Genomic DNA, 22,507 nt, shown 5'->3' on the forward strand with positions numbered 1-22,507 from the left:
AACTACTTATATTTTGTAGCTATAAAAAGAGTTTGATAATTTCCATATTGTCTAGTACTTAAAGAGGTCCTTTTATTAATTTTCTTTTTTTTTCACAAATGTCTGCTAAACATAATAGAGAAGTCACTACTCTTGGATGATCTGTATGGTCTTTCATGAAATAGTCCACAGAATGCCAAGTTCCAACCTTTCTTCGTTTTCCTTTCCTGGTTCATTTCCTTCCTCTCCCTCTCCCCCTTCCATAAATATTTGTGAACTGCTGCTCTGAGCCAAATGCTGTTTGGGGGCACTGGAAGAACTAAGTTCCCTCAGCTCAGCTAAAATCAAATGGAAACCTCCAGCTTTGGGCTTCTATCCAAGAGCTTTCTGATTCCAGAGAGGCCTTTGGCCTAATTCTCCTCTCTCTATCTCCTCTGATAGACTTCTCACCTGAACCATGGATCAGCTGACTCTTACCTCTGCCCCATTACCATCTTTTGGGTTTCTTTTTATGGAATCAGTATTATCCCTACTTTGCTTTTCCCCCACCCCCTCCAAAATTTTTGGCTTTTATCTTTAGACAAGACATGGCTGCCCCTGTTCCCAAACTTACCTGCCACTCTCAACCTGATCAGTCACTGCCATTTTATATATTTTGACTCACCGCAAGGGATAGTGGCTTCAGTTATAAGCAGGCCAGGCAGCCTAAGTCTTCCTTGGGGATGGCTCTTGGCTCCTCTAGCCTAATCCTTAAAGCAGGTGATCATGGTAAATTCTGATCCTCTGAGTCCAAATGCTGGCTCACATTTGTAGGTTAAATTACAATGATGGGGCAAAGGGTGTTGGTGGCTCATGCCTGAACTCCTAGTTACTCAGTAGGCTGAGATCTGACAAGTACAGTTCAAAGCCAGACCAGGCAGGAAAGTCCATGAGACTCTCATCTCCAGTTAGCCACCAAGAAAACTAGAAGTGGCACTGTGGCTTAAAGTGGTAGAACACTAACTAGCCTTGAGTGAAATAGCTTATGGACAGTACCCAGGATCTTAATTCAAACCTCATGAACAATAAAAAAAAATTACAATGATGGGTATGTAGTCTTAATTTTGATTTTGGATTTATTCACCCACCAACACACATGGACTGCCTTATATATTTCTAGTAGTTAACTAGGTACAAGAATTAGCAGCATAGTTAATTTCACAAGTTAGTATAGTTAATTTCAAAGACTGTGTTAGAATAAATGAGAATAGAGTAAGAGTGTAACCAGTATCACATGTGTTTCTATGTTACAGTATAGGGCAAGAACAATACACTGTGTTAATTCCTTTTGATTGATGACTTTTCCTAACAAGTATTACTCAGTATGATTTTTGTGTATGTGTATGTGTAGGTACTGTGGCTTGAACTCAGAGCCTCTCACCTTTGCTTAGCTTTTTTCCTCAAAGCTGGCTCTCTGCCACTGGCTTTATGACAGTTAATTGAGAATATGAGTTTTTTTTTGGTTTATTCTGTCCTGGCTAGCTTTAAACCAGGATCCTCAGACCTCAGCCTCCTGAGTTCCTATGATTAAAGGAGTGACCCACTAGTTCTGGGACATAGTATGCTTTTTATTCATTGATATGCCATGAATGCAATCAATCCTCATTTTACTCTTGTTGATATTTTCAGTACTTGGCCTGGCATAGCGTAGGTGATTAGTACTCGATCACTAAATGATGGATGCTTTTTCTTATGAGAGAAAAATAAATGTTTTTAAAAGAGTCAGCTTTATACCACAGTTTCAAGGAATGAATTGTGATGAGGAGTAAAGATTGTTTTTGCTTGAAAGAGGCTGACAAATTTCCCAGGCCCGGGATCACTTTATGCGGTGGATGATTTAAGGGTGAGTGAGCGTGCCAAAGTGCTCCACTTGAGCTGAGTGATGGGGAATGAGTTGTGGAGCTGTGGTCTTAGATAGTATTTTGTGAAAAATAGCAGTAGATTTATGGCTATTAAGCAACATTGTAGCTGCCCCCTTCTTGTTTCGAAGGTAGCCAAATCTCTTCTCTTGTAGTCTGTATCATGTACCTCAGCCATTATAAGTGCTTCTCAATTGTCCAATGGGCTGTGATTCCTGTTACATGGACCCATTGGGAAGCACCTGGGATTTTATACATTTCTATGAAGACATTCACTTTCTGTAATCAAAAAAATGCAATCCTCACGCTGCAAGTTTCTTGTAGAATGTGTTGTACTTTCCCTGAATCTTTTCTAATAAGGATGCCAAAGTTTTTCAACAAAGGAAATCCTGCCTTTCTTCTTGCATTATGGACATTGCAATGTGCAGTATATGTGACTATTATCATCATTGATATGAGCTGTAAAAAAAATTAGCAACTGTCCAATTAGGAACAAAAGAGAAATTAAGAATCCCTGAATATGCTTGGGCAGATTTGCAGCAAAACTTATAAGGCTGGAATGAAAGCTTAAAGCCGTGGCATCAAGGTACACCTGATTACTTTCACCAGCTCTGTCTCACCCTATGGGTAACATTCAGTAGCTGTAGAAGAAACAGAAATGGGAGATTTCACCACAAAACATGCAACCAGAGTTGCATGCGCCATGTGATACAAGTCCTAGAGAATCATTAGAGGAAATTTTCTGTCATTCTGAGTTTGGAATAAGACTGCCTGGATTAGAGTAGAAACTGGAGTCTTTTGTTTTAGTTTTTTTAATGTTTAATTTCAAGAAATTTAAAAAAATGTGGAACAGTTAAAAATTATGATCATATGTTGCTATCATCCAAGATTTGTAGTTTCTATCTCTATTTTGACATATTTGTGTCAAATCTTTTCTTTAAATGGAAAAATAACTATCATAGGCAAAGTTGAAGTTTCCTCCACAACTCATTAGCTCTGCTCTTACTACCCTGCCCTTTGGCAGAGCAAGCATTTTCATAAATTTAGTGCAAATCTTTTATAATTTTAAATATGCATTTAAGAAATCAAAGAACTACATATTTGCATACATAATACTATACTACATTTATCATTTGGCAGCTTGCTTTTTCACTCTGTATAATTTTTTAGACTTACTCAAGTTGAGATACATAAATCAGGTTTACTGCTCTTAAGTGCTAACTATTCTGTCATATGAATAACATTTTATTTATCCATTTTCCTCATTGACAGACATTTACGTTATTTCCAATTTTTCTCTTATAAATAATGCCACAGTAAACATTGTTTTATGTCTTGACTTGCAGACCTATGTATAAATTTCCTTGGTATATATATTTTAAATGAAATGGTTGCACCAATTTTCAGTTTCATTAAATGCTGCTCAATTACTCTCCAAAGTAGTTGAGCCAACAGACATACTAACTGACAATGGATGAGAGTAGCAATTCTATTTTCTTTTATTCCCATAGGCACTTACTCTATGACTCAAAAGTTTGCCAGTATGAGGAATGGAAAAGTTGCATTTCATTGAAATACAATGCCTTTAGTACTGGCAAATTTGCTCAACTTCTTTTTCATTTATTGGTCATTCAGGTTTTCTTTTTTTTTTAAATACCTAACATTTCCTATGTCTATTTTTGCATTATATATTTTTGTTATAAACATAGGAACTTTGTGTATCTTGTTTACTAATATTTAATTGTTGTGGAAACTATATTCAAACAAGAGATAAAAGTAACACATAAAAGTACAAATCCAGCCAGGTGCTGGTGCCTCATACCTGTAATCCTAGCTGCTCAGGAGGCTGAGGATCTTGGTTCAAAGCCAGCCCGGGCAGGAAAGTCCCTGAGATTCTTATCTCCAATAAACCACTCAGAAAAACCAGAAGTGGTGCTGTGGTTCAAGTGGTAGAGCACTAGCCTTCCTTGAACTGAAGAGCTGAGGGGACAGCACCCAGGCCCAGAGTTCAAGCCCCATGTCCGACAACAACAACAAAATCCTTGCTATAACTAGCTAGGAAATTAGTAAGGATACAAAGATTTGAGTCTTTATAGTCTTAAAGGCTCAGATTTCCTCAAATGCCTTTATTCTCATTTTAGGTATCACTTGTTAATCTAGGTAAAATAAAACATTAAGCAACTTTTCCTCCATCGTGGGTCTTGAACTCAGGGCTTGGATACTGTCTCTAAGCTTTCCTTGATCAAGGCTAACACTCTACCACTTGAACCACAGCTTTATTTCTGGATTGTTTTGTTTGTATTTTTGTTGGTTACTAATTGGAGATATGAGTTTCATGGACTTTGCTGCCCAGGATGGCTTTGAACCATGATTCTGAGATCTCAGCTTCCCGGTTGACAGGATAACAGTCATGCCTGAGCCTCTGGTGTCTGACCTAGGCAAGTTTTTCCTATTATTATGTTTTTACTTCCACTTCTATCTCATACTGAATATCCTCTGGTTATACTGTTTCAGACTCAAGATGAATTCTTTATTCTTTGTCCAATAGCGTGTAACTTTAACATACTCACTTTTTTTTATAGAATAATTGTGCTTTTCTAAATCTTGTTTCTAAGCAAAAGATTTGGGAACAAATGTGAACTTCACTGCAAAGATCCATTTGGTTTCATTTTGATTGAAACTGAGTTAAAGACTTGATAGTTGGAATCTTGATTGGTGGATTCCACTCCCAAATTACTTGAGCTGATCCGAAACTTTGGCGAAGTAGCAGGGTATAAAATCCTCAAAAATCAATGTCTTTGGGCTGGGAAGGTGGCTCAGTGGTAGGTTGCTTTTCTTGCATGCATGAGGTCCTGGGTTTGATTCCTCAGCACCATATAAACAGAAAAAGCTGGAAGTGGCACTGTGGCTCAAGTGGTAGAGCTCTAGCCTTGAGCTGAAGAGCTGAGGGACAGTGCCCAGGCCCAGAGTTCAGGCCCCATGACTGACCAAAAAAACAAAAATCAATGGCTTTTCTATATGCCAACAATGAGAAGAGTGCAGCTGAAATCAGGAAAGCACCTCCATTTGTAATAGCCTCACAAAAAATAAAATATCTAGAAATTAATTTAACCAAAGAAGTGAAGGACCTCTATGATGAAAACTTTAAAAACATGAAAAAGGAAATTAAAGCAGAACTAAGGAAGTGGAAAAACCTCCCATGTTCCTGGATTTGGAGGATTAACATCATGAAAACGGCAATACTTCCAAAGCTATCTACAAATTCAATGCGATACCTATCAATATTCCAACCTCATTCTTCAAGGAAATAGAAGAAGCAACCCCAAAATTTATATGAAACAATAAAAGACCCTGAATCAGAAAAATAATCTGTAGCAGAAAGAACAGTGCTGGAGGAATATCATACTTCAAATGCTACTACAAAGCCATAGTAATCAAAATAGCACAAGAACAGATCTGAGGACCAATGGAATAGAACTGAAGATGCAGAAATGAACCCACAGACCTATAAGCCATCTAATCTTCAATAAGGGAACTAAAAGAATAGAATGGAAGAAAGACAGCCTCTTCAGTAAATGGTGTTAGAAAAATTGGTTAAACACCTGTAGAAAATTAAAGCTAGATCCTTATATATCACCCTGCACCAGAATCAACTCCAAATGATCAAAGACCTTGAAGTCAAAGCAGACACCCCGAAAACATTACAGGAATAGGAGAAACTTTAGGGCTTCTTGGCACAGCTGAAATTTTCTTAATAAAGACCCAGAAACACAACAAATCAAAGAAAGATCGGACAAATGGGATTGCATGAGACTGCAGAGTTTCTGCATGGCAAAGGAGATAGTTAGCAAGATCAATGGAAAGCCCACGGATTAGGAGAATATCTTCACAACGGACAAGGGTCTCATATCTAAAATATACTTGGAACTCAAAAAATTAAATCTTCCAACAACAAGTTCTTAAAGAAACAACTGCCCAATAAATAAGTGGGCTAAAGACTTAAAGAGAGACTTCTCTGAGGAGGAAATAAGAATAGCCAATAGACACATGAAGAAATGTTCAACTTCTCTAACCATAAAAGAAATTCAAATCAAAACAACTTTGAGATTCCATCTAACTCCAGTTAACATGCCTATAATCAGGAAATCTAATAACAACAGATGCTGGAGAGGATGTGGCCAAAAGGGAACCCTACTGCATTGTTGGTGAGAGTGTAAACTTGTTCAACCACTTTGGAAAGCAGTATGAAGGTTCCTCAAAAGACTCCACATAGAGCTCCCCTATGACCCAGCAATCCTACTTTTGGGCATTTACCTAAATGATCACAAACAAGGCCATACTAAACCTACCAGAACAACTATGTTTATTGTAGCATTATTCACCATAGCTAAGATATGGAACCAATCCAGATGCCCCTCAGTAGATGAATGTGTCAAGAAAATGTGGTATATAAATATATATATATATGTACACATATATGTATATATTATATATAATATAAATATTATATATATAGATATATGTATATATAAAATATATACATATATGTGTACATATATATATATATATACACATATATATAATAGAATTCTATGCCTCCATTAGAAAGAATGACACTGCCCATTTGTTAGAAAATGGAAAGACTTAATTTGGTCCTTTTACAGAAAATCAATGATTTGATTTCATGTGCATAAGAAAAAAAGGAGGGAATGAATTAGGGAGGTCAGGTCTGGCCAGCGCCATATTGGCTACATAATGGATTATAGGTCTGGCATCTTGTCTTCATGCTGGGGGAAGGAAACCCGCCCTCCCTCCCCCATCACCTGCCTCCCAGGTAATGAGTGTGTCCAGATCCATGGAGGCAGGGGCAGGCACTTGGCTGATAGGTTACTGAATCCCAGTCTAGTGCCTGGGACTGGGAATTTCCTGAGAATCTGCCCCCTGCGCTGACCTATTTAGGCCTGGACCAGCCTACCCACTAGACTCCATGCCATGTGTGTCTCTGTAATCCTGTCCTGTGTCCTGTCCCCTGGTTTGTCTCCAGTCATCATGGAGTCCCAATTCAGTTCTCCATTGGAGCTGAATTGGCTTGTTGATATTGTTCTTGTTATTTCTTTCTTCTTTAGCATGTTTCCTAGCTGTGTTATGTGTATTTGTGTGCTGCAGGCCTTTGTAACAACTGGCTGTCTGCAGCCTGTTAACTATATAATAAAAACTCCAATATTCTATATTAAAACAAAAAAGAAAATGGAAAGACTTGGAAAAATTATATTAAGTAAGTAAGCCAGGCCAAAAGAAACATAGATCCCATGGTTTCCCTTATCTGCAATAACTAGTATATGTCTAGTACAAGCAGAAAAGGTCAAAAGCTATGTACATATGACCATATAAGATGATGCTAAGTAAAATGAACCTCAAGATAGGGACCTCAAGATAGGTTTTATCTTTGTTACTGTTGTTTTTAATGTACCTATAATGTACTTTGTGATTTTTTTGTTTCTTTTGTGTGTTCTTCCCCCATGTTATAACCCCTGTTTTCACTGTATTTGATTCTGGTGACCTACATCTTGTATATACATTTTTCTAATTTGGGGAGGAACAGGGAAATAACAAAATGCTGAAATAATTTTACAGGTTGACCCATTGTAACAATGTGATGTACAAGATACTATGTTGAAAATGAACTTTACAGCTTCTTAGTGAGAGGCTGGGGGAGTAATAATGCTTGATGGGAAATGTACTCATTACCTTACTCATGTAACTGTAATCCCTCTGTACAGTATCTTTACAATTAAAAATATTTATTAAAAAACACAGAAAACAAAACAAAACAAAAACCTAGCATTATTTCATTCTTCATGTCAACATTACAGTAGACCTCAAAAGCCTGGCATTTGAATTTTAATCCAGTTTATCCCTGTCACCAGCATGCAGCATCCTAAATGCCTAATTATGTAGTATATAGAAAATCTTACCTACCTGTAAAAACATTTTTCTTGGGACTGAACTTTCATCTTGCTGAACTTTCATCCAATACATTTGGATCAGGCTTTAAACACCATATATTTGCCTTATATTTACCTTTGAGCTGGAGTGAAAAAATGCCCCCTAAAATCTGTTTCTACCTAGGGACAGAACTTCTGATTTTTCCCCATTCAGACTTCCTTCTATAATTCTCCACTGAAAGCTGCTTAATCAAACATCTTAAATGTCAGAAATGAAGTTTAAAGGGTGTTCCTACCAAATATGTCTAATCTCCTACTTAGTTTTGATTCCCATAATGTAGGTAATCTCTTAGGGGAAAAGGCTTGCTTTTAGCAGGGTAAATATATCCCACAGAGGGCATTTCCTATTCCGGAAAGAAAAAAAGTATAGCATTAATGAACTTTACTTTTGCATGGAGTTTGGAAAGGTTGTAAGCTTAGGATTTTGATCCTAGCAGATGCGCTTTTATGGGAACATTAAAAAAAATAGTTGCCTTTAGTTTAGGAATCTCAGTTAAGAGTTATGATGGTGAGGCTTCTGAGTGTGACACACTGGTCCCCTTACTGTGGACATGGAGGCCCAAAGCTGTGATGCTTCGGTTCTGATTTGCCCACCAGGACTTTGGGTTGAGGAGAACATTAACAGCCTGGCCATTCCAGCCGGTTTTGACACAGTGTCTACATGCACTTCGATGGTTAAAGACTTGTTTGTACAACAAGGACTCCTATATACACAGCAGCCCACATATACTTCATATACTTATTTTAGGTCATGGAATGAAAACGTTTTGTTGATAACCATTATAAAAACAGATTATCCCATTTTTTTTTAAAATGTGTAATCTAGCATGCTCTAAGTCAATCGGCAATGTTTCAACTTGACACTCCAAAGGGAAAACAGTATACCTGACATTGTGTGATAAGTTAACAGACAAAATGAAGATAACACCAAAATATGGTTTAAAAATCAGCTTTGGGCTCTGTAGATGATATTTATGGGAAACATAAATTGTATACTCAAACTTGAGTCCCATTTCTATGTATCTGATGATATGCCAAAAAATCTGAAAAAGAGCAGAAATCCAAAATACTCTGGACCCATGCATCTCAGGTGAGAGATGCTCAGCCTCTATCCCAAATCTAAATGGGTATCTAAGTGCTATTGTTAAGCCCTGTTGCACACTGACAGTTTATGTCCATCCCTATGGTGACTTAATGCTGTGGAGTTTTAAGTCTTTTACTTGCCTCTACTTCCATCTGTGTAGGCCCACAGAATCTAGACCTTTTTCTCCTCACCCACCCTGGGAGCAAAGCTTAGCCTCTTTGCTGGTTTCTATAGAAATCTGCTCAGTTGCCAGCACTTTGAGGAAATTACTGGGAGAAGGCCTTCCACAGAAATCTAAGACAACAACATTTCCTGCCTTCAGCCTCTCTCCTTTCCTTTCTTCCTCTCCCATCACTGAGCCCAACACACCCTCCCGTGTCTCAGAGCCTTTCCACGTAGGCTGGGGCCCTTCAAAGCTTCATACCCTCCTCCACACTTACTGAAATTTCATCCTAACAAAGAAAACCCTTGCTTCCAAACTCGGATCTCAAGGAGCCCATGTCTCAAGGAGACATATTTGGGAATCAGAGGTATTTCACTGTTTGGTGTGGCTTCGTGGTAACATTTGCTTTTATCATGCAGGCTTCTAGTGGGGATATTGCTGCCTCTTCAGAGCACCGCCACTACACACCCCTGCCTTCTGCTTCCAGAGAGCTCACCAGTCACCGAGGTAGGAACTGGCTTTTTATTCCTCTCAGTGGTTGTGGGGTGGGACACTTGGCCATGCAAAACCTTGGGCTTCTTATTTCTGTCTTGGCACCTTAAAAGGAACACAGTGTTTTTAAGTTTTTGATGAGAAAACCATGCTTGTCAAACCTACTGATTTCAACCCACATTAACCAGAATTTAGTGCCAGTCTACTGGGGAGGCATATAAATTCATGGTATAATGTACCTTTGTGATTTTTTTCTCTTTAAATAAGGAGATTATAGTACTTAAAAATTACAAAGGCGATCATTACCTCTAGCAACAGTAATGGAGAGAAATTGGGAAACTCACTAATATTTGTAAAGTACCATTGTTTGGGAATATAATAGTTGAAATCTGTAATTTCAAAATGAATGAGCTAGACATTACAGCATAAAGGAATTTCAGTTTGCCTGGCAACACTGGAGAGAGCCTCTATGTGTAGTTTCTGCTCACTTCTCTGACTGATCCTGAAAACATTAATTTGGTTTACCCAGTTCCCCCAAAGCCTTCCATTTCTATTGCCATCTCTAGAATCTTGAGTTTCAAAAGCAGGCAGAATTCCAACATGGAATATTGTTTGCAAGTGCTTTATTCCTACACTGGCTGCTTGGCTAAGTGTTATGCCCTTTCTTGAGCTGGGATGTCTGAGGGCAGGAAGAGATCGAGTGGTTCACTTGTTTGATCCTGGTAATGACGAGCTGTTTTCCCCCAATTGTAAGTCTGACTTTTAAGTTTTATGAGGACATACTTAGATGGGGCCTGAACTCTGGGTCTGGGCTCTGTCCCTCAGCATTTCAGCTCAAGGCTAACGCTCTACCACTTGAGCCACAGCGCCACTTCTGGCCTTTTCTGCTGATGTGCTGAGGAATCGAACCCAGGGTCTCATGCATGCAAGAGCTACCTTCCCAGCCCCTTAGATGGAATTTTTAAGAATCATTTCCTCAAGAAGGCTACTTCCTTTGTATATGTAGAGGATGCTGAAGGACTGTCTTAGCTTTGTCATTCCAGCTACATTGCGTGGATAGTGAGGAAGAGACTGCGGATATACTCTGAAAGTGATGGATCTGGCTCTCAGTGAGGAATTATGGTACTAGTGGGAAAAAGACATTAATATTCTACTGGAAATGATAAAAGAGAACAACGTAGGATTCCTGGAATTGTTGACATGGACGCATCTCATTCTCAAGAGAACTCAACATTTAAATATACTTCGGCTTACCTAGAGTTCACTTGTGCTTCCCTTCATTAAGTATCAGTTTAATTAAAAAAATCTATCTTGCTCCAGGGCAGGTAAATAGGTAGCTATGAGTTGGCAGTGTTCTAATAGGCATGAGCAAGCCTCCTTACTATATGTCCTCATGAAGGTCTTGAACACCTCCCTGTGGAAGAGTTCTCTGGAAGCTCCCCTAGGCAAATATTACCACTAAAATATAGATAAGAAAATATAGTATAGGTAGCACATTAACTCAAATTATCAGACTGTCTTCATGGGTTTTATTTCATTAGTTTCTAGTATTTGGATGAGGGTTATTTTACTGCTTAGCCTATTGAGTAAACATGGGAACTGAGGTCTCAGAGACCTCAAACTTGTGTGTGCAACTCATTCAGCCATACAAGGAAGATTTTACAATGTCTGATCATTGGTAATCGCTAGAAAAAGGACCAGTATCACCTATGATCTTGATAATAATAGAATATGTATGAACCTTGAAGGAATGGAACAGAAGAACAAAAGTTTTAACTGAGGGCTGGTGGCTCACATCTATAATCCCAGCTACTCAAGGGACAGAGATCTGAGGGTAGAAGTTGAATCTAGCTGGGGCAGGAATGTCAGTGAGACTCTCACTTCAAATTAACTAGTAAAAAGCCAGAAGAGTTATGGCTCAAGCAGTAGAGTGCCAGCCTTGAATGAAAAAGCTTTAAGGACAGTACCCAAGTTCTGAATTCAAATCCCAATGGCATCTCATGGACTTCTCTGCTTGGACTGGCCTGCAACAGCCACCCTCCCAATTTCAGCCTCCCACACAACTTAGGATGGCAGGCATGTTCCACTGTACTCAGCTATGTGTTGAGAAGGAAGCTCATGAACTGTTCTGTCCAGGCTGTCCGGGCTGAAACTTAATCCTCCTGTTCTCAGCTTCCCAAGTACCTAGTATTATAGGGTAATTACAGAGTTACTGGTGCCCAGCTCAAACATTTTAATTTTGCTGAAAAAAATATTGCTACCTGGTCAGAACTAAAGACTTAGATATTGAATAAGTAAAACTCTATTATGAGAAAATGTACTTTGGGGACATAATCAAGAAAAGGTTGATAAAGAGAAAGCCAGTAAGGTTTGTTAAAGGTGAATTATGATTGGCCTCATCTATGTAGGGAAAAGGTGAGATACACATTTCATCTCACCAACACATGAGAATAGTCATAACCCCAGACACCATTATGTCAAGTTGTTCTTTCATATTTAAGGAAACTTTTCCCAAACTCTGATAATATAAGTCACCAAATTATGTGAGTCATGTTTATTAACATTGTCACAGGAACAGCTTACCAATGTTTATGCAGAGAGGGCCTTTTACCGTGTGAAGGTAAATTGCACTGTTTCTCCCAAGTGGAATCTTCCATGATGTCTGACACACCATTTCCTAATCTCTTTTCCTTTGCACCAGCTACTACAAAAACTAATGGGCAAAAGTTCATGTGCAAGTTGCTATTTTTGTTTTTTACATACACACCATTTTCCCCTGTCCTTTTATGTAACTTCCAATGTTTCTTAGGATAGGCCCAAGATTCATGTCCTAAAGGCTGGAGATTCAAATAAAGAGCAAGAATTGCCTGGAATGAGGATCAGGAGACAGGAGACTCAGTTTTCCCATTTGGAACTTATGCCACACATCATAAGCATAGCAATGTTCAGGGTTTTCTGCTTCCTTTGCGAAACTTTCCTTATCAGAGCTGCACTGCTTTTATTTTTTTTTTATTGTGAAAATACCATACAGAGGGGTTACAATTACATGGGCTAGGTAATGAGTACATTTCTCATCAAGCATTGTTGCCTCCTCCTTTGTCTCCCCTTCCCTTCCCTTCCCATCTCCCACCCCCACAACTGCTTTTATTTTCTCCTTGAGAACACACAGAATTTTTATTTCTACCTCCTTAATGCAATTGTTTGTATTCGGTTTTGCACAATAGAAGTCAGATCTGCATGTTTTAAACTAAAACTTTATGAGAGGCAGTACATAGTTTAACCCTTGCCCTTCAGTAACACCTCTGTTCTTCAGGTTATCAGGTTAAATGACACAGCTTTAGGAGGTAGACTCACTTGTATCAGTTCAGTTTTGTCTATACTGAGACCATATTCCTGAATAGGCTACAGGCTATGGGAATGGAGAACATGACATCTCTTTGCTCACAATTGTAGCTTCAGTGTCTTGCACAGGTATTCTTCTTACTCACAGTTGCATAGGTACTAGTGCTGTAGTTTGATGTGGTCCCCCAAAGCCCCATGTGTTGCAGGCTTAATGCCCTGAGGATATCTTTGCTGGGAGATAATAGAATCTTTAAGAAGTAAGACCTAAGCCGGGCGCCAGTGGCTCATGCCTGTACTAGCTACTCAGGAGGCTGAGATCTGAGGATCGCGGTTCAAAGCCAGCCTGGGCAGGAAAGTTCTTATCTCCAATAAACCGCTAGAAAACCAGAAGTGGTGCTGTGGCTTAAGCGGTAGAGCTCTCACCTTGAGCTGAAGCACATAAGGACAGCACCCAAGCCCAGACAGAGTTCAGGCCCCATAGCCGACAAAAAAAAAAAAAAAAAAGTAGGACCTAGTGGGAGCAATGAGTCAACCTACATAGACTGATAATACCACAGGTAATAATCTAAGGTATTTGTTACAAAATGGCAAACAGTTGATATTTATTCAGTTAATAAACGAGTCATAGGAACACAAGAAGAGCCAATGTCTTCCATTCCTGTGTGAGGTAATTTGATTGTGTGTGATAGAGCCACATTTTCCCTTACGTGTGAGCACAGTGTAACTTCCAAGATCTTTTTTTTTTTTGTCGGCTATGGGGCCTGAACTCTGGGCCTGGGCGCTGTCCCTCAGCTCTTCAGCTCAAGGCTAGTGCTCTACCACTTGAGCCACAGCGCTACTTCCAGCCTTTTCTGCTTATGTGGTGCTGAGGAATGGAACCCAGGGCCTTATGCATGCAAGGCATGCATTCTACCACTGAGCCATCTTCCCAGCCCAAGAATATCATTTTTATGTTGAAATTTTCCAACTTTGGTATTTAGATGTTAGGGAAGGGAGTATGATTAATAAATCCACTGATGGAGATTTACTAGACTCGATGGCCTCAAAGAAGAGGACTCTCAGAAAGATGAAAGTTATGTAAACACATGGATTTAGAATAGTCCAGTCTAACTCTGTAAGCACTGCCCTAGGCTTGAGTATTATATATTATCATTCTCACTGAAGAGACCACACCAAGAATTGCTGGGGAGAGGGGAGTGATTGGAGTACTCAGTGGCATAAATAAGGGGGAAAAAATTCTGTGCTCTTGATTTTTAGGTCACCTCTAGGTCATCCCTGACATTCATCCTTTACACAGGGTTGTATAAAGCAAGTACAGACAGGGCTGTGACACTGTGTTGTGGGGGAGAAGAGAAGGACCCCACTTGGAAATGCCCATTACCAGGGGGGAATGTCCACAGCCTGTGATAAGGCTGGCAGCAAGCTCAGTATTCTCATAAGCAGGAAGGTTCATGAGCAAGTGCTCACTGGAAAATTTCACAGGATTCCAGGAACAACTTGGAATCTCCCACTGGCTCTTTTATCCAACACCCCAGTGTAAATAAGTGACTCGCTAGTGGTAAAGCTGGGTTGGTGGCATCAGAGATAGTTTGGCCCCTCTTTTGTAATCCTGCCTCATCAACAGCTACTGCATTGACAATACCATTCCCGTTTTCCCACATGTATAGTTTCCAGATTAATTCAAAGTCCAGTACACATACCTGGATTACCTTTTACTCTTCATGCTTTAATAGTCTTGGAGACATTCTATAGTCTGCTTGCCATATTAAGCACTGGATTGTAACTATATAAAATTTATAAAAGCAGAAATGTAAAGAAGAAATCAGCTGTGAAAATGGCTTGGTGATAGTGCCATCCTACCTTGACCATCGATGGCAAACATACTATTATTTTTACTGATACAATTGTTGGGTGCTCATCTTTTTCCCCACCCAAGGGCTTAGTCTATTTGTGTTTATAATTGATTGCTTGGACTGTCACAGAGCAATTTACATTACAACTTATCATAATTAGTTATCATTTGCAGTTCCTTAACGTAAGTTGCATTTTATCCTTAGCAATGGATTTTTCTATGTATCTCCATAAAGCAGCAATCAAGAAAAATGGAAGAGAAAAAACAGAAAGAAAAACTGTGTTAGGTTTTCTTCAAAAATTTTTTTTGGCCTAAGGCATCATACAATACATTTTCAGAGACGCCATAAATATAGAGCATTTTTGCTTCCATTGATCAAATCAGTCCAAGTGAAATTAGTAAGAGAAAAATGAACCAAACATTTGTGAAAAGGTGGTATTCATTTAGCAAAAGTGTTTGGATTGGAGTGACATTAGTCAGAAAAACTTTATGTCAACAAGCAGAATCCTTCCAGGAACACTCAAAAGGGGGATTTTTCTACTACAGGAAAGGATGATGAAAGCACTAGAGCATATTGGCATAATAGTAACTTCCTGAATAGAATTCTAATAGCTCAGCAAAAAAGAGAAAGGACTGCCAAATGGCCTTGCATTAAACTAAAAATCTGTATAGCAAAGTAAATAGTCTCTATACCAAAAAAGATACCTTACAGAATGGAAGAAAATCTGTCAGTTATATTTCTGACAAGTGGTTAGTATGATAATATAGAAGGAGCTCAAAAAACTAAACTCCCAAAGAATCAAGAACCAAATTAATAAATCACAGATGAACTGAACAGATAATTCTTATAAGTAGGAATACAAATAGCAAAAGTCCATGAAGAAATATTCAATGTTTCTGGCCAGTGGAAATGGAAATCACAATGGCATTAAGAGTTCATCTCACTCCAGTTAGAATGGCAATCATCAATAATACAGACAAGTGCTAACAAGGATGCAGGGAAAAGGAGCCTTCATACACTAATTGGCAAGAATGTGAACTAGTCCAACCACTATGGAAATCACTATGGAGGTTTCTCACAAAACTAAAAATAGAACTACTATATGATCCAGTAATATTGATCTTGGGAATATACCTAAAGGAATGTAAATCTGGATAAAATAGAGGTACTTACACACCTGTGCTCATTGTATAGCTAACTGATGCTAATATAAAAGGTAAAAAGAGACTAGGGGAGATTCTTGATGACTCAAACACTTGTCACCTTTGAAGATTATAGGATTTGGAGGCAATCTGTCTCTTGTCAGCAAGTTTAATTTTGTGTTCTTTTTTGTGTTCTTTTTTTTTTCTACTACCATACCATGTCAACCCAAAAAGAACATGAAAAATAAATAGTTTGGATCATGACAAACAGAGCTTACACATAGCAAAATCCAAGGAAAATAGATACATTTATTAGTCAGAGTCACACTAAAGAGTCTTTAAACCTGTTATCTATTGATTCTCATTGGCCATTTATAAAGGTAGTATGGTTGGGCGCTGGTGGTTCATACCTGTGAACATAGCCACTCAGGAGGCTGGTATCTGAAGATGGCGGTTTGAAGCCAGCCTGGGCAGGAAACTCCATGTGACTTATCTCCAATTAATCGCAGAAAAAGCTAGAAGTGGTGCTGTTGCTGAAGTGGCAGAGTGCTAGCCTTGAGCAAAAGGAACTTAGGCACAGTGCACAGGCCCAGAGTCCAAGGCCCAGGGCTGGAATAAAAATAAAGTAAATGGTAGTAGTAGCAGTAGTAGTAGTAGTAGTAGTAGTAGTAGTAGTAGTAGTAGTGTGAACAAACAGTAGTAGCAGCAACAGTAGCATTGTGAACAAACAGATGATTCTGATAACTTTGCCAAGTAGATCTCACCTAAGACCATACTCTGACTGAAGTAAGCTGCTTATTTATTGCTTATCTTCAGGAATATTGTGATTAGTCTTTCAAGGCAGTGAAGCATTAGATGATTTCTCAAAAATTGGCTTTCAAGCCTGCTACGTGTGAGGCCAAGGGTTCAGTACTCAGCACCAATAACAAACAAAACCAGCAAAGGCACTGATTCCTGAAGGTTCATAGAAGCATGATAGATCAGATTTTCTCCCATGCAACATGTTCTGAAACCTAGACAAGGAGCAACAACAAGAATAAACATAGCACAATGACCACAGAGAGAAGCATTGCCGCAAGGACATGTTTCATGGGGGGAAACTTGTCAAAGGAGATCTGACCTTGGCTGCCTTTCACATTCCTTGCCACCAGTCTGCCATGGTTGGTAGGGGGAAGAGTATGTTAGTTTCTTATGCAGAACTATTATTAGCATTTTCTAATTATGTAAAAATGATTTCCTCTGATGACATTTCTAACAGAACCCATTATTTTAGTTTTCTTTCCCTCATAATGCTTTTAGGAGCTTATAATCTTGGTGGAATTCTCAGATACAGAGAGTTGCTAAAGTTTCCTTTATTTAATCGAGGTGACTAGTGATTTGACAGTAGTGGTTGACAGGTTTATTTTATCTGCGTGGCAGTGGGAGTCTATTTTCAGTGTGTGTGCTGTGTTCCCAAGTATAAGGACTTTACTAAGTGCTGAATAAATTGTACTTTCCTTTGATTCTAGACCTTGCTGAAATGGTTTAAAAACTTGAGTCTGGGTCATCAAATCCATCTCCCTGCTACTTTGCAGGGTCAATAGCTTGACTGTGTACTGAGCCAGGCTGGGTGGATTGGAATGGAGGGAGGTGTAGATTAAAACTTCCACATGGATATAGATGGATGTGGGTGTGTGTGCTGGCTGTCTGGGAGGGCAGCAGTGATGGAAGAGCAAGCCAAGTGGAATCTGAAGATGGATGAATCTGCTCGGCTATTACCAAGACTGGCATGGACTTTAGCCAGGAACTTTAAGCAACCTCCTTTAAGCATTTGAAACCCATAGGGGTCCATTTCCTATCCTTTTTCTCCAAGGATGATTTTTCATTTGCAGTCTCCGGGATTGCTTCATTTCTAGTCTTTGAGCAGAATTGTGCTATCCTCATTGACACAGAGGAGCTGTGAATCTGGTTCTTCTGTCCTAAAAACAAAGAATGGAGGGGGAAAAATGGATGCTGTTCCCCATGACCCTGCTCCGTAAGCAGTAACCTTAGCTCTGTTAAATGAGAAGTCAGAAAGATAACTTTTTCCCTCAACAGACAGTGCAAACCAAAAGTGTTGACACAAATATGTTTCCTCTATCTTGGAAGATGTGGGTCTAGAATTTACAGTGTGGAAAATTGTAAATGTGCTAATGTTTTTTAGTGTTCTGAGTTGAACCTTGCCTCTTTTTATTGCAGCAGAAGAACTAGATGGGTCCTGAAATGGCAAGACTCTGACAAGCAATGCCATTCAAGGATTCATCTAGCATGTCTGTGATTAATGTTTACTGTATGTAAGTTTGTCAGGGTTGGTGGAGAAGTCAAAACCAGAAAGTATCACCTCTCTCTCTCCTAGGAATTTGTGGTTTCAGTGAGCAAATCCCACACATGAAGTAATGCCAATCAAACAAGTTTTATTCTATAATTAGGAATAACATTATTTGGATAAAGGCAGTAAATGCTCAGAGAAGGTAAAAACTCAGTGAGAATGAAAATAGTCAGGTTTGGCTATCTTAGAAGATGTTGGCTTTGAGTTTTGAGCAGCATGTAGGGCAGGGGTGAGTAGAAGATGAAAGAATCATTCCTAAAACAGGACATGTATAAGGAAGTGAAAGCTAAGACTATTTAAAATTGAGGGGAGAGAAGGACACAGTGTTTCACACATCATCAATGAAGTTACTGGTGTAGGGAGGTTCCGTACTTTAGAAGGCCTTGAACAGTCAGAGGACTGTATTTGATTTGGAGTGATGCTGTAGGATTATTAATTTGCCAATGGGATTCAAGGGGTATTGGAAGAGAAAGAGTGTGGACTCTAAGAGGCCACTGGAGGGTGGCATTGAAGAGAGTTTGGTCTAGATTTATCAGCCTTACAACTTTTGACACAGGGCTACCTGTATATAAACTGTGATGTCTCTGAAGAGCAGGTTTCTTGCAGAGTTAATTCAAATAACAGGATACTGCCAGTGGGAGCAGGGGTGGGCCATTGTACAGGGAACCTAATGACCACGATGGAATTGCTGTTGGAGGTTGCTGATCATTTGCTCACTAGGTCTCAGGCATCTAAGAAAATGAATAGTCAATGTTCTTCTGTCCTCTATTACTCAGAGTATTTCTGCTATTGGGTTTTGGTACCAAAAACTAGAGCTCATCATCAGTTTGTAATTCAGGTTAACTCAGTGATCAAGGCCTGGAGTGGCTGGCCAGCTGGGATACAAAGAATAAGGGGAGGAGTTTGAGAAACAATCTGTAGCAAACACCAAAGACTGAAAGAGCTGGGAAGGTGGCTCAGTGGTAGAGCACTTGTCTAGCATGCTTGAGGCCCTGGGTTCGATTCCTCAGCACCACATAAGCAGAAAAAGCTGGAAGTGGTGCTGTGGCTGAAGTGGTAGAGTGCTTGCCTTGAGCTGAAGAGCTGAGGGACAGCGCCCAGGCCCAGAGTTCAGGCCCCATGACCAGCCAAAAAAAAGACTGAAAGATTCTAGTTTGGGGAAAGAGAGAGACAGAGAACCAGAAGGCTGTGAGGAACCCAGCATGGTGTGTGGGAAACTGTGGTCTGGACCTATCCCCCTCTAGAGGTTCCTCTCTATTTCAGGATGCCCTCCTGCCACTCAGGTGGAAGCTATCATCTGACCTATTAAATGGAAGACCAGTGGAGTTAATGTACTGAAGCTTGTGGCAACAGAAACAAACATACAATAAGCAGGCAGAGCAGCCACAAAAATTTGTTCTCATTCTGGTCTTTGGCTTAAAGTTGAGTTACATTCTTTTACAAACTAGTAAGTGCCCAGTGTGATTTATTGCTGAATCTTCGGCTTCTGGAAGCAGAGCTATTAGAAGGCAAACGTGTTTGGTCTAGAAGGTTCTGCTGAAAGCTCTGTCTATAAGAGGTGCTTAAAAGCTGTTTTTTTTTTTTTTTTTTTTTTCTCTGAGAAATATTGACTTCTTACTTGGACCCATGACTTAACTAGATGCAAGATGAAGGATAGTCAACCTAGCCTCCTCTCATTTTGTTATCTATACCATTCTGGCCTGTAGTCACTGGGCAGCCATCTTGGAAGCCATCTTGGAAGCCTGACCACCTGACAGGAATCATCGACTCTCACCGTAAACTGTCAAGCCACCTCTGTTCACCTCTGAACACACTTTTGACTTGGGGATATTTTAACATTGCATACCTTTGTCACTCCTCCACCCTGTACCCTCAACTCTCCCTTTAGCTTTCTTCTCCCTGAAGATAGCTAAAGATTGAACATATATGAACATGCTATTTTCCTATGGCAGCCACATAATAATTCTTTCTTTGCCCTTCACCATGTCTCTTTATTTGGCATAGAGGGGTAAGGAGACAAACCTACTGAGAGTATGGAATCTCTGGAGTTTGGTCTTGGGTGCTAAAATCTCCAGTTTCATGCCCAGCAGTAACATCCAGCCCCAATTCTTCCTATCCATTTTGTTTCCCCTTCTCTCATAGAGACCTTTACCCTCTGCCCCAGGTTTTGTCCTCAGTTTTACAACCTTTTTTTGGAACAAATAAACAAACATCTGGAATCATGTGGTACTTTTAATTAAAAAGTTTGTGTTTGGCTAGAAATAGGAAAATCATGAAAAATGGCCTGTCGGGGAGCTCAGGAAGGCCAAACGGATGACGTCGCTGGCTGTAAGTGGGTTGAAATTGAGGGAAGTGAACACCTGTTCAGTACAGCCTGCGTCCTCTAGTGTCCCCCTCCCAGCCATTAATATTTACAGCTTTTGGTTGTATTTTTTTATCCATTCTAATGAAATTTTTTAAAGTTTGGACTGATTGAGAGAGGGCTTTTGCTTTTCCAATAACCTTGGATTTGCTGGAATGTGTATATTTTATAAAAGGGTGTGGTATTAGGATTTTCAGGTTTTTCATTTCCCCTACTCAGAATTCCATATGCTTCAGGTCACTTCAGGGGCGTGTTCTGCTTCTTCCATCAGTCATAAGAACTGCTAACAAGTTGAGGCTGTGGGAGACAGGACAGCATGGAGAGGCTGGAGGCTCTGCCTTCAGGCATCCTGCAGTCTAATCAGAGACACTGGGACCCCTTATAGAAAGAAAGCTGAGGCCAGGCTAAATACATGTGTGAATGCTAGAAAGGAAGTACATGAGACAAAATTAGGATGAATTAATTTTAAAACACCTCACTTGGCTTCATTCATGATTCTACAGTAGCACAATCTTTTATTCTGTAAATAGATAAATGTTCTAGTAAGCTGAAAAGAAGGGGTTGGTGTATTGACTGAGAAGGACTGAAGAGGGCAGAAACAAAGACCAACAAGTGAGTGAGCATTTCTTTTTAAGGTAGTGATCAAATTAAAAAAACAAAGCATCTGGTTGGTTAATACCAGATTAGGATTTAAGTACAGAGAGATTCATTTTCATGCCAATTGAAATGAATATGTTTGGGAAATTCTCCCTCCTAATTTCCGGGAAGGTCCAGTCACTTGTTTCATTTTGGTGGATTTTAGTGTAATTGGCTCCATTTTGGTTTAAGCTTGACGTGTTGGGGACTCAGGCCTCTTCCGGTGTTTAAAAGGAGAAATGAGTGGAAATATCCATGGATGGAAGTAAGAAACTGAGTTTAAAGCAACTTTCTCTGGGGGATTTCAGACCAAGAAAGAGAATTTGGAGAAGCCAAGTAGAGTTCCTGTCTAATTTCAGACTGAAAATAGGTAGGAGTAGCGTTATTTTTGAAGAATCTAATTAGGTGTATGAGAAAAAGACATACCAAACTCCTAACTTTCCAGCCCATGCCTCAAATATGTTAATAGAACTGTAGGGCAGTTAAGTTGACCTTGGAAAGCAATGCTAGCATGTGGGCCCTTCTATAGAATAAAGCCAGGAACAACAACAAAAAAAAAAACTTAAGCGGAAGAGAAGTTTTATTGGAAAGGGAAAGATAAAGCTGCCTAAGAAGCAGACAGAACTAAAGCTGGTGATCCAACCTCCAGTGTTTGGGAGTTCGCTTTAATCCCCTATTCAGGAATTTGGGAGCTAAGTGGGGAAGGGGTTTTTGTTTGTTTCATTTTTACTTTTTCCCAAGAAGGCCAGTAGCATTTCAACTGGACCAGTATGGAATATATACTTTCAGTAATGCTGGATGATCTGGTCCCTGGAGGAGAGGACAGCACAATTGTCCTAAGGTCACCAATGGAACACAGCTATTTGACACTAGAGGCCACTTGTTATCTCCTATCTCTAGCAAGAGAAGATGTAAACATTGTATTGTTCTATCTTCCTGTCCCTAGCAAGATGCAAACATTGTAAAGGTGATAGGAAAGTTTATTAGAAAAGAAATTCAGCAGAGAAAGAGCACATGGCAAAGACAAGGTATAGGAAGACAGCCCTTCAGCCCATCTCAGACATCTTGTTCTGTCTTCTTAACAGATCTTGGCCTTTGGCTAAACAGGAAGAACTGGAGTCTGTGGGAAGATAGCTTTCTGGTTGACAGTTCTTTCTGTTTCCTAAAAGGTTTTGACACCAGAGATTTACTTTCTTAGCCTTAT

General features: G+C 39.5%; 1 protein-coding gene across 1 annotated transcript in view; it reads left to right on the forward strand.

The window, feature by feature from the left end:
• Window positions 1-22,507, forward strand: part of Lrmda (leucine rich melanocyte differentiation associated) — a 1,080,690-nt gene that overhangs the window by 870,051 nt on the left and 188,132 nt on the right. Inside the window, exon 6 of the mRNA XM_070020659.1 lies at window positions 9,549-9,636. Coding sequence (XP_069876760.1) covers window positions 9,549-9,636 — 88 coding nt within the window. The remainder of the gene's footprint in view (window positions 1-9,548; window positions 9,637-22,507) is intronic.

The sequence above is a fragment of the Dipodomys merriami genome, unplaced genomic scaffold (assembly GCF_024711535.1).
Source record: "Dipodomys merriami isolate MVZ:Mamm:240054 unplaced genomic scaffold, mDipMer1.0.p SCAF_14, whole genome shotgun sequence".
NCBI lineage: Eukaryota > Metazoa > Chordata > Mammalia > Rodentia > Heteromyidae > Dipodomys > Dipodomys merriami.